The 13,243-nt window shown below is 43.4% G+C and overlaps 2 protein-coding genes across 3 annotated transcripts in view; both read right to left on the bottom strand.

Annotated features, from left to right (window-relative positions):
- Positions 1-1,095: 1,095 nt before the first annotated feature.
- rnf4 (ring finger protein 4) lies at positions 1,096-9,392 on the bottom strand. 2 transcript variants are annotated; one of them, XM_026185712.1, is made up of 8 exons: positions 9,094-9,392; positions 5,851-5,943; positions 5,600-5,741; positions 4,559-4,650; positions 4,412-4,424; positions 4,209-4,320; positions 3,936-3,987; positions 1,096-1,400 (listed from the first exon to the last, which is right to left on the bottom strand). In XM_026185712.1, exons 2-8 carry the CDS (start codon positions 5,860-5,862, stop codon positions 1,251-1,253), a joined length of 573 nt encoding a protein of 190 aa, XP_026041497.1. In that variant the 5' UTR covers positions 5,863-5,943; positions 9,094-9,392; the 3' UTR covers positions 1,096-1,250. The 2 variants fall into 2 exon arrangements, with proteins under 2 accessions (XP_026041497.1, XP_026041488.1); XM_026185703.1 differs by having other exon boundaries at positions 5,851-5,934.
- A 1,362-nt stretch (positions 9,393-10,754) lies between these two features.
- Positions 10,755-13,243, bottom strand: part of selenot2 (selenoprotein T, 2) — an 11,826-nt gene continuing 9,337 nt past the window's right edge. The window contains exons 5-6 of the mRNA XM_026185690.1: positions 11,382-11,511; positions 10,755-11,002 (exon numbers count right to left, since the gene is read on the bottom strand). Of these exons, the coding sequence (XP_026041475.1) occupies positions 11,390-11,511 (122 nt within the window). The 3' untranslated portion in view covers positions 10,755-11,002; positions 11,382-11,389. The remainder of the gene's footprint in view (positions 11,003-11,381; positions 11,512-13,243) is intronic.

Genomic DNA, 13,243 nt, shown 5'->3' with positions numbered 1-13,243 from the left:
AAATCGTTAAATCCTAGCTATGTTCTCCCCACTAAAAGGCCATAAAAGCAGTGAAAATTTAGTTTTTACAGAATAAAATGTGAACAGGCAACACTGAGGCCTCAGTGTGTAGCTGTCCATACCTCAACGTTACAAAAGCACAACTACTGTCCACACCCCAATCACACCTCACAGTAAATGATCATTTTCCATACTGCCAGTATAAATATACACAGTATACTGACATCACTACAATATACATGTTTTACACACTCCTTTTGTTGTTGACATTTACAGGCTGTGTGCAAAAGGCCACACTCTTCAAATTCATGCCAACTAATATTTTTATGTGCAGTAGGTGTCCTACTAGAGCAAATGAAGCTTCAAGAAGCTTTGCGCTGGGATGAACCAACTGGATGAAAAGCTTCAGTGCTTCATGAAGCTTCATCTGCCCATCACTAGTTATTATGAGGGATACATTTTATGAGTGAATTTGGCTTTAAGTGACTTACAGGTTTCTTTGAAAAATACTTATATCCAGATTCTTCCTTTTTGCTGCCATCCTCCTCTCCTCCTTGCAGCGCAGGCTTGCCACTGCTAAAACTAAACAGAGCTCCCTGAAAGGCACAGCAATCACATTGGCCATATTTGTCACATGACGTAGAACTCCAGTAGAGGACGTAATTTAACTCTTTCTGCACCGCTGGGTGAATGAGATGTTGACGGATCGTTTTTTTTCCCCCCCTTCTATCGGGTTTGATTTTCTTTACTCGAAGAGATCAAATTATTGGTGGGGACAATTCAATAATCGCTGGATACTGGTGGGGACATGTCCCTTCCGTCCATGCCTAATCTTCGCCCTTGACTACCCATAATTCATCAGTGCAAGCACCCCCCCCCCCAAACACACACACCACACACAGAGTCAGACTAAAACAGTGCTGTGTGTGTGAGTACGAGTACTTCCTGTACTCTGATTACAGAAAGTACATTGTGCAGTATTATTCTCCACATTACTGCCATAACGTTGTAGATCCATCAGCTGATCAATGAGTGAAACAAATCAAAATTTATTTCAGCTTTAACAAACAAATCAACACACATGAATCATTAATCCATGTTTACCAGCTATGACTCAACACTTTAATGTCCAAACAGAGGCGCACACACAAAAAAGAAAAAAAAAAAAATACAATTCAGCAGCAAATAACATCAACATCATGGCCTGTGGTCCAATGGCAGCAGGACTCAGCTGTGGTCTCAGAGTGATGTCAGATGTACAGGGGGTGGTACTGGCGGTGAGTAAGTCTCTTCCTGCAGGTGGGACAAGTGTGTGATGATGTCAGAGAGTCTCTCAAACACTGACTGCAGAACACGTGACCACAACGGGTGGACACGACCAATCGGCCGCTCCCAACAATCTGCGAAAAAAAAAAAAGCAAACAGAAATTAAACAACAACAACAACAACACACCAACAGCCAATCAGAGCAATGCACTCAAACGTCACTGTAATACTTTCAAAGTAAAACACAAAACCAGACTGAAACTTTCAAAATAAGAGTCAGCAAATGTATGTTTATTGATTAGGTTCATTGATCAGTGGCCATGTGAATGTAGTAAAGCCTGTATTTCATTACCCACAATGCCTCAGGAAGCACACATTTCATCAAGCATTGTGTTGGACTATTTTTAGGCACACTCGAGTCACCAACACCAATTTGTTCTGAGCACGCTCACACTGAAAGAAACGTCCCCTGCATTAAATCAGCAGCGAGCTGAGGGCTGTAAAGTCGATCTTGAAGGTTACTCAGAGCTCACACTAGCTGTGTCCCAGAAGTGAGAGACTGTGAAATGGGACGGTCTAGCCTTCAGATTTGTGTCACCAGCCATCTCGATGGGCATGAATAAACTCAGCCATCTGCTCCTTGCTATCTAAAATATAACAGGACACTGGAGAAAATTCTCAATCATCTCGACCATCTTCTGTATGGACAGCAAAGAAAGAACTTCATTGCACAGAGAAAAGCTATTTCTTCTGCACACATGACAATAAACACTTTGAATCTCGCACTTTAATCAGTTTTCTGTTTGACGTTTATTCAGCTGTGTGAAACCCCCCGAGGAACCCTCCCAATGGACTAATAAAGTTTTATTTTATCTAATAACTTTAATCTCAGCCAAACCGATTTACTCAGGAACAAATAAAACAGTGAAAAAAGCCAAACAATAACATTTAAGTCATGTGAGTGGCGCACACACACACACACACACACACACACACACACACACACACACACACACACACACACACACACACACACACACACCATGTTTAACCTGAGTAGCCAAAGACGGCGGCAGGTCTGATAACGATGTGCCGGGTGTCCGCTGTTCTCTAGTGAGCTTCGACCTCCCAGCTAGCCATCAAGCTGGTGGGTAACAGACATCTCCACAAACGTCGCACTTTTGCAAATATGCGATGTCTTGATAAAGCAGATATTTGAACTTTACACAGCTACATTCTCGCCTGGAAATATGTTAAAAGTTATTTTGTGACCCAGAAAGATTAATAAGAGTAATATTAAAACTAAGTAGCAGCCGCCATTGTTGGCAACTGGAATTGACTGGGCCGCGCTATGAATTCTGGGATACGGTGGGCCACGAAAGACACACCCGACCCATCCTTCAAAATCTTGGAAAATGAAGGACGCATTTGGAGGAGCCTTCAATTTGGGACAGCCTACCTCACGTTGTTCAAGTGCTGCCTCAGGAGGATACGGCCTAGGTTTTGGGACACAGCTAGTGAATGCTGCTCAGTTTGCAGTCCTGAATATCACGGCACAAGCAGGATTCACTGCACTGTTAATGTTAGCTATGTTATATTGCTGCCTCTGTTCGGCGGTGTCGAGCCAAACGAACTTTAACGTGTGTTTGAACGAGCTGACGGTTCACTCGTTAAGCTGAAAGAAAGATGCTTTAATCACAGGAGTCACACATGTGTCCACTGTACCATCTGGGAACTCTTCTTGTTTCGTAATAACACAAACACTAAATCCTCCTTCTCTTGTGCTGTTGTGTAGCAGTGTGTACACCTGAGACTTTCACCTGTCTGTCTGTCCTGCACACTCTCTCTTTTTCTTTCTCTCTGATTATGGAATAAAAGTATGAACATGTATTTATAAGTTACACTTGTGTTTGAATCCTGCAGCTTATCACACATTTGATTTCCATGTGTGACAACTGCAAGTGTCCAGAGTGAGGACAGACTGAGGGACCCACTGCTGCACATCATCTGTGAGGCTTTGCACCCCTGATGATCCACCAGGACAAACTCAGCAGTGTGTGAGGAAGAGGAGGAGGAAGAGCCAGCAGCAGCTGACAGATGGAGAGAATAGACAGACTGTTCCCTGTTTGTGAAGGACTGCTAGAAAAGTTTAACATAACTAATTGTCTGTCCTGAATCAGTCTTATTAGGTAATGTTCAAATAATTTTATCATTCCAGTGTTTTCAGTGTGGGAGAAAGTACTCAGGGCCTTCAAGTTACACACTATGAAAGGCAGCAACAAGTGTAATATTCAGAAACCTAAAGTATGTATCAGCAGCAGAATGGACCTAAAAATAAATGTTTGTTTCAGTTCTATGAAGCTTTGAGTATTTTGGATTAGTAGTACTGCTGTGTTTGTTGCATCATATTGCTGTAATTGTTTATATATTCTGAGGTGAGTTGATCTATAGTGTTACATCATATTCTATAAGGATGTTATGTGTTTGTATACTTTCTGAGCACGCTCACCCTGAAGGAAGCGTCCTCGGAGCTCACACTGAGCATGTGCAGCAGGATAAAGAAAGAACCTCGCTGCTGGCACTCTGTTTCAATAAAGTTCATTTTTCTGCTTTATTCATGCTGAAAAGTCTGAACACACACACACACACACACACACACTCTGACTGACCTCTGAGTATCCGTCCAGACACACAGGACAGCTGATTGTCCCTGGAGTTGACCTGAAACACAAAAACATTTGAGTGAGGTCACTGACAGGGTCAGTGTATCACCTGCAGAAGTTCAAGTTCAAGATTCTTTATTTGTCACATGCATAGTATATAACACACAGTGAAACGTAGCCTGACATGCTCCTCGGCATGTGCAAAAATTTGGGGGGGGGGGGGGGGGGGGGGTCGTAGAGGAAGAACATTATAAAAGTGTGTAGGGGTTGGTGTATCACCTGGAGGTGTTTGTCGGTGGCAGGAGGGTGGCACTGAGGACGGGGGGTGTGTCTTCATCTTCATCGCTGCTAACAAGATAACTCTGTACAGGTGGTCTCCAGTTCTGAGGACCTGAGTGAAAACAGTCACACAGGCATTAGACCGCTTCCTTAGTGAGAGCTCAGGCCTCAATCTAGTCTTTGGAACACAAAGTCTGACTTACCCTCATCCACCAGCTGAAGTTTTGGATACAGCAGGAAAAAAAACAAAAAAAACAAACAAACACAGAAGAAGAATTAGACATTAGCACACTTCGTGTGTGTGTGTGTGTGTGTGTGTGTGTGTGTGTGTGAGAGAGAGAGAGAGTTACCAGCACAGAGTCACTGTTGGTAGTCAGGTCGACCACAGCAGCAGCTTCTGCTCCACTCTCACAGGTGAGATCCACAACCACCTCCTCCTCACCTGAACACACACACAACCACAAACTCAGATTCGTGTACATGCTCTGCCCACACTTACACAGAGGGGAGGAGCCTGTGTTAGCCTGACATGCGGCACCGTCTCCATTCAGACCAACAGCGTGGCGATGAAATGGATTCACTGTACGCCTGCATCAGTCAGATAATTAAAAAAAAAAAGAAAAAAAAAGCGAAGCCAAGCGAAGTCCAAGCGAAGCAGATGAGAAATGAAACCGAGTGTCGAGATTCAACTATTCATCATTCTCGACGTTACCCGACATCAGTGATGTAACGTGGCTCCATCTTTACGATCAAAGTGTTTCATCTCCAAGTCTGGTGATTTTATCGATAACCAATAATCAGGTAAACAGATCGAGATAAACGGGCATGAACACTCACTGTCAAACATCTGGATTCTCACAGCTTGTGGTTCTTTATACCCAAAGTGGCTCCATTTGGCGGTGCCCAGCACGAACGACTTTAAGGAGCAGAGAGGTTCCCCACAGAGCTGTGACTGTCCCGTTTTTGGTCACCTGTGTGTCAGACGTGTGGTCGCGAGTTTCAGGTGTTAAAGTCAAGTGTTAATCACACCCCTGATGAATTTCTAACTGTCAGGTGGATTTTGTTTCCTCTGGGCTGCAGGTGTGTCAGTGATCAGGAGACACCAGGAAACCCACTGACTGTATTTTCAGGTGTGGGAGGTCACCTTCAGCAGACAGCTCAGGTATGTTTATTTCTCTTAGCAGTGAGGACCTGCTACTTACATCACTTCCGGTGAGGTCTGAACATGTTTTTCTCTTCAGTTTTACTTCAAAAAGAAGCAGCTCTCTGATTGGCCGAGAGGTTGAGAGCGTGTCTAGATGAGTCAGGTCTGGTCTGAAAACACCTGTAGATGCAGGCCTATCAATGACTGTTCGATCAGTTGGAAACTGAGTGTACTGATCGGGACTGACCGTCCATCACATCAATGGTCTCTGTTGGGGGGGTGGGATCACTGTCGGCGTTCGCCGTCCTCCTGGTACTCGCAGCTCTCCCGCTCTTGGCGTTGTGTCTAGAAACCGGAGGACTTTGTGTGCTCCGCCTCTTCCTCTGAACCTGAAAACAGAATACCAGGAGGTGGAGCTTAACACACTTGACCAGGTAAACACCAGCTGACAGTGTGACAGCTGAACAGGTTAAACCACAGAAGAAGAAGATGACTTACAGAGCTGCTCATCTCTGACTTAATGATTCACCTTCACGGCACAGGTGAGGATGGAGACCAGAGAAACAGCTCAGGTACCTGCACCTGTAACAGCTGGAGTGTTATCGATTGTCAGTTTTAGACATGAATCAGTCTGCTTTGATCCACCTGTGACGATGCCCTCCAGCCAATCAGTAACAACCCTCGGCAATTCTTTTAATGAATCCATGCTGTGAGATTTTAAAAAATAAAACTAAATAAACATGGAAGAACAGAGTCCCACAGGTTTCATACACACCTCAGCCAGGTGTGTATGAATCCATCTGATCCTTGTTCATAGGGGAACAGGTAGTGATGGCCCGCTTGAAGCTGACGCTCCGGAGCGTGTGTCGAAAAAAACAACACACTGGTTCAGAAGCACTGTGTCGAGGCTTGCTTCGTTTGGCAAAAGTCACGTGACCAGTGACGTCCGAAGCTTCATTACGCACGTAACTGCTTCGGTACCTGATTCAAACGGATATAAGGAAGTGAATCATCCACGGGATTCGTGGAGTGTGTTGATGGTGACAGAGAGCGAAGAGGTGATCATTCCACTGACAGATATGGAGCCAGCGAGGAAGGGAGGACGTTATGGCGTGTGGAAATATTTTGAGTTGATTTTGCTCAATTCATTTTATCTGCCGAAGTGAAAAACTTGAAATGTCCAAAATCATGTTTTCATAATGTAAATATCATTACAGCATATGACTTTAGGAACACTTCCATGTGAATTAAAGCTAATGAAGACTACAAAAATGTATTTGACACTATATGTACATTACATTGCTACACAGTTTAGAAAAGCATTTTGTTTATTGTTTTTAGGTGATAGTCTGCAGGACCCAGGAATACCTGCATATCTACCAGCTTGCAGTGTGGTTCCTGCACTCCACAGCCTCTTCTGTTCCATGCAAGTGGATTTTCTCCAGGGCAGGAGAAACTATTTCTAAGAAAAGAAATAGACTCAGCCAGCGCACAGTAACACTAATTCTCTTTTTAAATGTAAATAACAAAAGGGCTACCTTACATTGATCATGTTTTTACTTTACAAGTTCTTGATTAGGGGTGGGTTTTGATTATCGCCTTTCTGATTACAATCCATGCTAAATTGAATAAAGTGATATTGATTCATTACAATCCTGTGTCGATTTGTAAATTAACGTTATTATGCCTGAAACGCCAGCATCTCAGGTTAAACCTCACAACATGTCGTAAAACACCATACAGCTAAAACTGTAACTGGGAGCAGGTTTACGGATTCTGCATACAAACGTGAACACAGAGCACGGACCCGACGCGTCAGAATCAGATTTTGGTGCGTCGTCGGGTCCGCGCTGTGTTTGCCTCTTTTTTTCTTCGCTGGCTTCTGCAGCTGCAGGTTTCATAACTCTCTGTTTACATCTCTAATTAAGTCTCACATGTGTCAGCTTTCTTGTAATAGATACGAAATTATGGATATATACTGATACATGACCAGAATTGTAATATTTCTGACTGAGGCAAAACTTTCCACATTCCAATCAAATTGAATCGGATCCTGTATCGAATCAAAATGATTCTACAAATCAGTGACGATGTATTACGCAAATACGCATTACATTTTTTCAGCCCCCCAATCGAGAAAACAAAACCAATTACATGTTCAAAGCAACGGAACGGTGGCCCAATATCACTCTTGAGTGAGCAGTGATGATTGAGCAGTCCGTTTTATTTTGCAGATTCAAGCTGCTCTTCAAAATATTCGCCACCAGATGTCACCGGAGAGGACTGTGTTGGAAAGCTTCGAGTAATGAACCATTTTTCAATACAAGCTTCAGTGCTTCAGAAAGCTTCATTTGGCCATCACTAGGAACAGGTATCTTTCTTCCTTTAGCATAAGAGACGCTGGAGCATCCTTTATGAAAGGGGAGGGGGAAAAAAAAAACCAAAAAAAAAAAAACATCTGACCACGCATGAAAACAAACATGACCAAAGTGGATCATGTAAATGTTCCTTCTGACTGCATTTTCCATTTCATCCATACACCGCTGATAGATTTATAGTTTTGAACAGCAGCGGTTAAACTCACAAGCTGAGCATCACACTGCTGGAATAAAAACTACTTCCTGTTGAGGTACTGTTGCACAAAGAACGCTGTACCAGCTAAAATTATGATCTATATCAGGGGTAGGCAACTCCAGACCTCGAGTGCCTTTGTCCTGCAGGTTTTAGATGTGTTCTTGATCAAACACAGCTGATTCAAATGGCTAAATTACCTCCTCAACATGTCTTGAAGTTCCCCAGGGGTCTGGTAATGAGCTAATCATTTGATTCAGGTGTGTTGACCCAGGGTGAGATCTAAAACCTGTAGGACACCGGCACTCGAGGCCTGGCGTTGCCGACCCCCTGATCTATATGAACAAAGTGTGCTCAAGGTTCTGTATGATCAGTGTTCATTAGTGATGTCCTTTGTTGTGGTACTGCAGGGTTTGTGTTTACTTCAGGTCAGCTGGGATCAGTGGTGATGGAGTAAATTTAATGCAGTTGCAGAATTCCTCTTCAAAAGGTGCTGCGACAGCCGCATCTGGATATTATATGCAATGGGACAGATTTACTCTGAGGTAGCAGAAGCAGCTGAATTAGTGACTCCCAAGGAGGGAGCGTGAAGGCTGCTAACCAAAATAACCCAGCGCAAAGTCAGGTTTTACTCTTTTTTTTTCTCTAAAAACAGCGATGGAATTTAGATAAGAGATCTGGATGAAAGAAAATCAATCTGTAGTTCATGTTCTGCAGTGTCACGCTGTTAAAAGAAACGAGTGTGAGGCCGTTCCTTTCCTCAGCGTATGTCTCCTACCCACCTTTCCTTTACCTCAATGATCCTTCCACCGTGGGCAAGTAAAAGAGGTTAGGAAAAGGAAACAGGAGGGACCTTTGAAACTCGCACCTTTTCTCCGTACCAGAAGTTGCTTCGTCTCTGTTCAGAAAGTCAAGAGTTCCTAATCTGAGCCTGATACATAAAACCAGGACCAGCTAAACTCGTGGAGCTGCAGGGGGATCACACTAAGGTCACCAGGAGCCGAAAGAAACGCTTCTGGTGACCCAGTGACCCTGCTGTCACTGATGATGATGATGGAGTTTTACCTTTACAAGAATTAGAAACACGGCCTTCAAGATTTAAACAGTAGATTCAGACACACAGATACTTTAAACGTGGCATGTGTGCAGTTGAGCTTAAACTTTACTTACTGTTAGCAATAAACTGTTAGCTTCCGCTGTCACCGTCACTGCTCCTCTTAGCAGTTTACTTTTAGCCGTTAGCACCTCTCTCTTCGTCACTGTGGTTCCTACCGTTAGCGTGAAGCTAGCGTGTGTGTCAGCGACAGATTTCCGGCCTCAAACATTTTAGTAGAGTAAAAAAAATAATTAAGTCGAATAAACGTACTGCAGAGGCTAACGTTAGCTACTGTCTGTCTCACAGCCGCTTCTTTTGTACCGGAAGTGTTCAAAAACACCGGCTCATTGGCGCCCCCTGCTGCCTCACCGCGTGCATCGCAGCGTCCACTGATTGAAGGGAAGACCTTTTTAAAATATATATATATCTTTATGGTTTTGTTTAGTTTATTTTATGTACTCAGACTGAACTACCTGACATGTACTTCAAAGTACTGCAGTAAAAGTACAGTTACTGTGTGGTTACTGCAGGGAAAAAGGCTATAAAAACACAGGACATTCAAATGAAACTGTTTAAATAACTCAGTCAGTCGCTGAAATCAAACTATATTCATGTCAAAGTTACATTGGATTGGATTAGTAACACCTGAAAGGAGAACCTGACCTGGGACATTGAACTTGTTTTATTTTAATAAACATGACTGTATTTATTTTGTTTGTAGTTACTGATGAGGATACTAAAACTCAGAGACACATGGAACCTTTCGACTGTGTTAAGCCCGACCCGCTCAGTCTACCTGAACCATTGAAACTCAGATGTAGGAAAATCCAGACCCTTCACAAAGAGCCTGGAGATGAACCTTCACATTTCAGATGATTCATGTCTCCAAACAGGAAATGATGATCAGCTCACATCATCACCACATGCCCGCTCCACCTTTGTGGCCTCTTTGGATTCAGTGCAGAAATTGCCTCATTTCACCACTTTTAATGTCATCTGATAAAACAGGTGACAAAAAAAGGAGCATTTGTGGAGTTTGTTGCTCTGTGGACTCAGTAACACTGTGATGGAAACAGCGTCCATGAGACGGATCATAATCCCATCCACAAACTAAACTCACTTCACCTCACTGATGTTGGCATGTTCCAGCAGGTCACATAAATGAGAACAGGTGAAACTGTCCTCATTAGACATAATGAAAAAAGCCCAAAATCATTCTGCTACGTTCCTGCTGCAGACACAATCTAGAGCAGGGGTGGGGAACTCCAGGCCTCAACGTCCTGCAGGTTTTAGACATGTCCGCTGATTTAAATGACTAAATGACCTCCTCAACATGTCTTTAAGTTCTCCAGAGGCCTGTTAATGAAGTAATCATTTGATTCGGGTGCACCAAGATCTAAAACCTGCAGCCCCTCAAGGCCTGGAGTTCCTACCCCCTCCCAGACTTTCTGTGACTGAAGTAAAAATGAAGCCATGTGAATCCTGCCTGATCACAGCAAGCCTCTGACGAGCTCCTGACAGGAATCAGTTGTGTCAGTCATACCTATCTATTACTTGAGTTTGTCAGCCATCTTCAAGGTTTCTTTTCCTGGAGTGAAAGTGCGTTGCTATGAATTCTGGGATGTCATGGCTGCTTCTCTGGTCATAAATGAGCCACACTGTAAACATGCTGTGAATAAAAGGCTCGATCTGCATGGACATGTGCATTTACCTGCAAAACCACAAACAGGCAGGAAACAGACCTGAACATTTTATTATTTTCACAATAAAAGCTTCACATAAACAGCCATCTACTTCCTGTCTACACACTAATTAGCACAAGGCTGCCAGCAGTGCTTTCTGGTATTGTAGTGCTGAAGGTGAGCCGGTGCAGAGGGAGTGCTCAGTTCATGGCGAGGAACATCCAGCCGGGCCCTTCAGAATCTGTTTTAAGGCCTGGCCTTCATGAACGCCATCAGGAGAACGCCTAGCAAGCCGGAGCACCTGGACACAGAACAGGTAATAAGAGAGAGAGACACCTGAATACAGCACAGCTGAAACCATCTCACAAAACATACTCCCTGAAGTACTTAAAGAAATGTTTCTGTCTGTAAATCAAACTCTGGCCCCGCCTCTGCCTCACCTGTCTCGGTGTCACACCCGTCTCTGGACTGACTGGACTGAATTTTTGTTCCTCTTAAATTGACTAAATTCAGTCTTTGGAGTCACAGGTGAGTCTGTACCTGTCAGGCGTTTCTCCGTGCATCAGTACAAGGAAAATCTAACAGATAGGTGAAGCTGATACTCTGATCGCACCTGCCGAGTTCACACAAACTTCCTGTGAGTCTCGTCACTGTGTGCAGTTAACTTGATGTGCATTCACCTGTAGCTCTAAGTGGAGGTGAAGGTCATGTGATCCACCTGGTTCATCTTTATGTGGTTGTCGAGGATCTGAAACATTTCCTGGATGTTCGGGACGTAACCAGACTGAAGCTTCGACCACAGGGGCACATCTGAGGGGACGACAGAAAGCGTTACACCAGGAAATGAGGTCAGAGGAATGTCCCTACCTGATCTCCACAAGGAAACCTGGGTGTGTTTGTACAGTTCAAAAATGACCTCTCACCTCCTGTTTAGGAGAAGGTAACTCAGACTCGTATGGTGAAACTACAACATCCAGAGGCAGGCCGCACCTCTTACTTCCCCTTGTGTTCTGAGCTCGTCGTCATCCACAGTTTTAAAGAGGCGGGCGGCACGATTCATTGAGTAACTCAGATTATAACTTTATCATTTTAAAAAAAAAATCCTCGATTCTTCATTTAACGGACGGCACTTTAATAACAACAACGTACTTCTGATCTGGTTTCTCTCATATCACGTCATTGTACACATAATTAATAACAAAATAAATACATTAATCTGCACACCTTCATCATTTTGATTCTTGAGTTTATTCAAATATTTTTAATGGGCGGGAATTGCACAGCGATAAGCATTTCGCCGTATGTCACACAGTGCATGATATGTGACCAATAAACTTTGACTACAGACTACAACAGAAGTGTGTGAATAATAAACTGTGTTAAACCTAAAACACTGATAACAGCAGCACCGATGATGACGCTGGCACAGTTTAATGTGGAGGCGGAGTCTGTTTATACAACGTGAAGAGCAAAGAGGCAGAGGCGTTACCGACACAGTGAGCTTAGGTGGGAAGAAAGAAAGCACAGCCTCCGAAACAGCAGCGCTGTTCCTGAAGTCACCATTAAAACCTGGAAACAGCTGACCAACGGAGAAAAGCAAACTTTGTAGCTGCTCCACCCATCGCCGTTTAGTTTACAGAAAAATCTGCAGTAAAGCTGCAGAAGTAAGGCTACATCAAAATTTGCAGATGAATTGTTAACTGAGTCTGATATAATGTTTAATTTATAGAGCTCGCTGAAGGCTGACGGCAGCCAGCCCACTCTCCAGTGATCCCTACAGGGCTGAGTCTAAAGGGGGGCATAGAGTGTCCTACATCATATTTACCTCCAGGCTTTGTAACATTGTTTTTCAGATTTAAAGTGGAATAAAACTATATTGGACAACACGCAATGTGCCTCCTCGTATCGGTCTGAGCTGCCTCACCGCTTTCGGACAGACACTGTAAAACCCGATCGCACACTCGATTATTCTGGTTTACAGGCCTTCATCACTCTCTGAGCTGATACTTCCAGCTCAATCATGAACCTTCTTAAGCAGATTAAGATTCCACACAGGAACAGATCTCTCCTTTCACAATAAAAGTCCTTTACATAAATATAAAAGTTGTTTGCTGTTTTATTATATTTACTGTACAAACTACAACTTGATGTTTAATTACTGCTTACAGTGTGAAAATATCTTGGTTTACTATATATAGTAAACACACCCAAGTTCTTCCAGTTATTTATCACAATTCATGTGTTTCAAGTCCAGTGAATAGGTTGAAATGGTACAAAAGTGGTAAACTGCCAAAGGTTAAAAAAAAAAGGTAAGGTTACCCAAAACTGAAATGTAATGTATACGTCAGAATTATACAGAAAGGCCTTTTTCAGGGAACACAACATGAGTTAACAATTCAAAGCTGTTCTGCAGTATTGGAGGTTGATCAGCCTTGAAAGTTGGTGCTACTAATTCCTACAGGTGTTCCAACTTGTCTGGATTCCGTCCCCCTCTGTCTGCATGAAGCAGTGTTGGAGCACACTGTGGTACCATACCCTCATG

Source organism: Astatotilapia calliptera, chromosome 2 (genome assembly GCF_900246225.1).
Source record: "Astatotilapia calliptera chromosome 2, fAstCal1.2, whole genome shotgun sequence".
In the NCBI taxonomy this organism is placed as follows: domain Eukaryota; kingdom Metazoa; phylum Chordata; class Actinopteri; order Cichliformes; family Cichlidae; genus Astatotilapia; species Astatotilapia calliptera.
This window is presented reverse-complemented; position numbering and strand designations above follow the sequence as displayed.

Coding starts and splice junctions, on each gene's coding strand:
- rnf4 (XM_026185712.1), bottom strand. Junction 4,651..5,599: donor GACCATTGATGTGATGGACG/GTCAGTCCCGAT, acceptor GTGTGTGTTCAG/GTGAGGAGGAGGTGGTTGTG. Junction 3,988..4,208: donor CCACCGACAAACACCTCCAG/GTGATACACCAA, acceptor TTTGTGTTTCAG/GTCAACTCCAGGGACAATCA.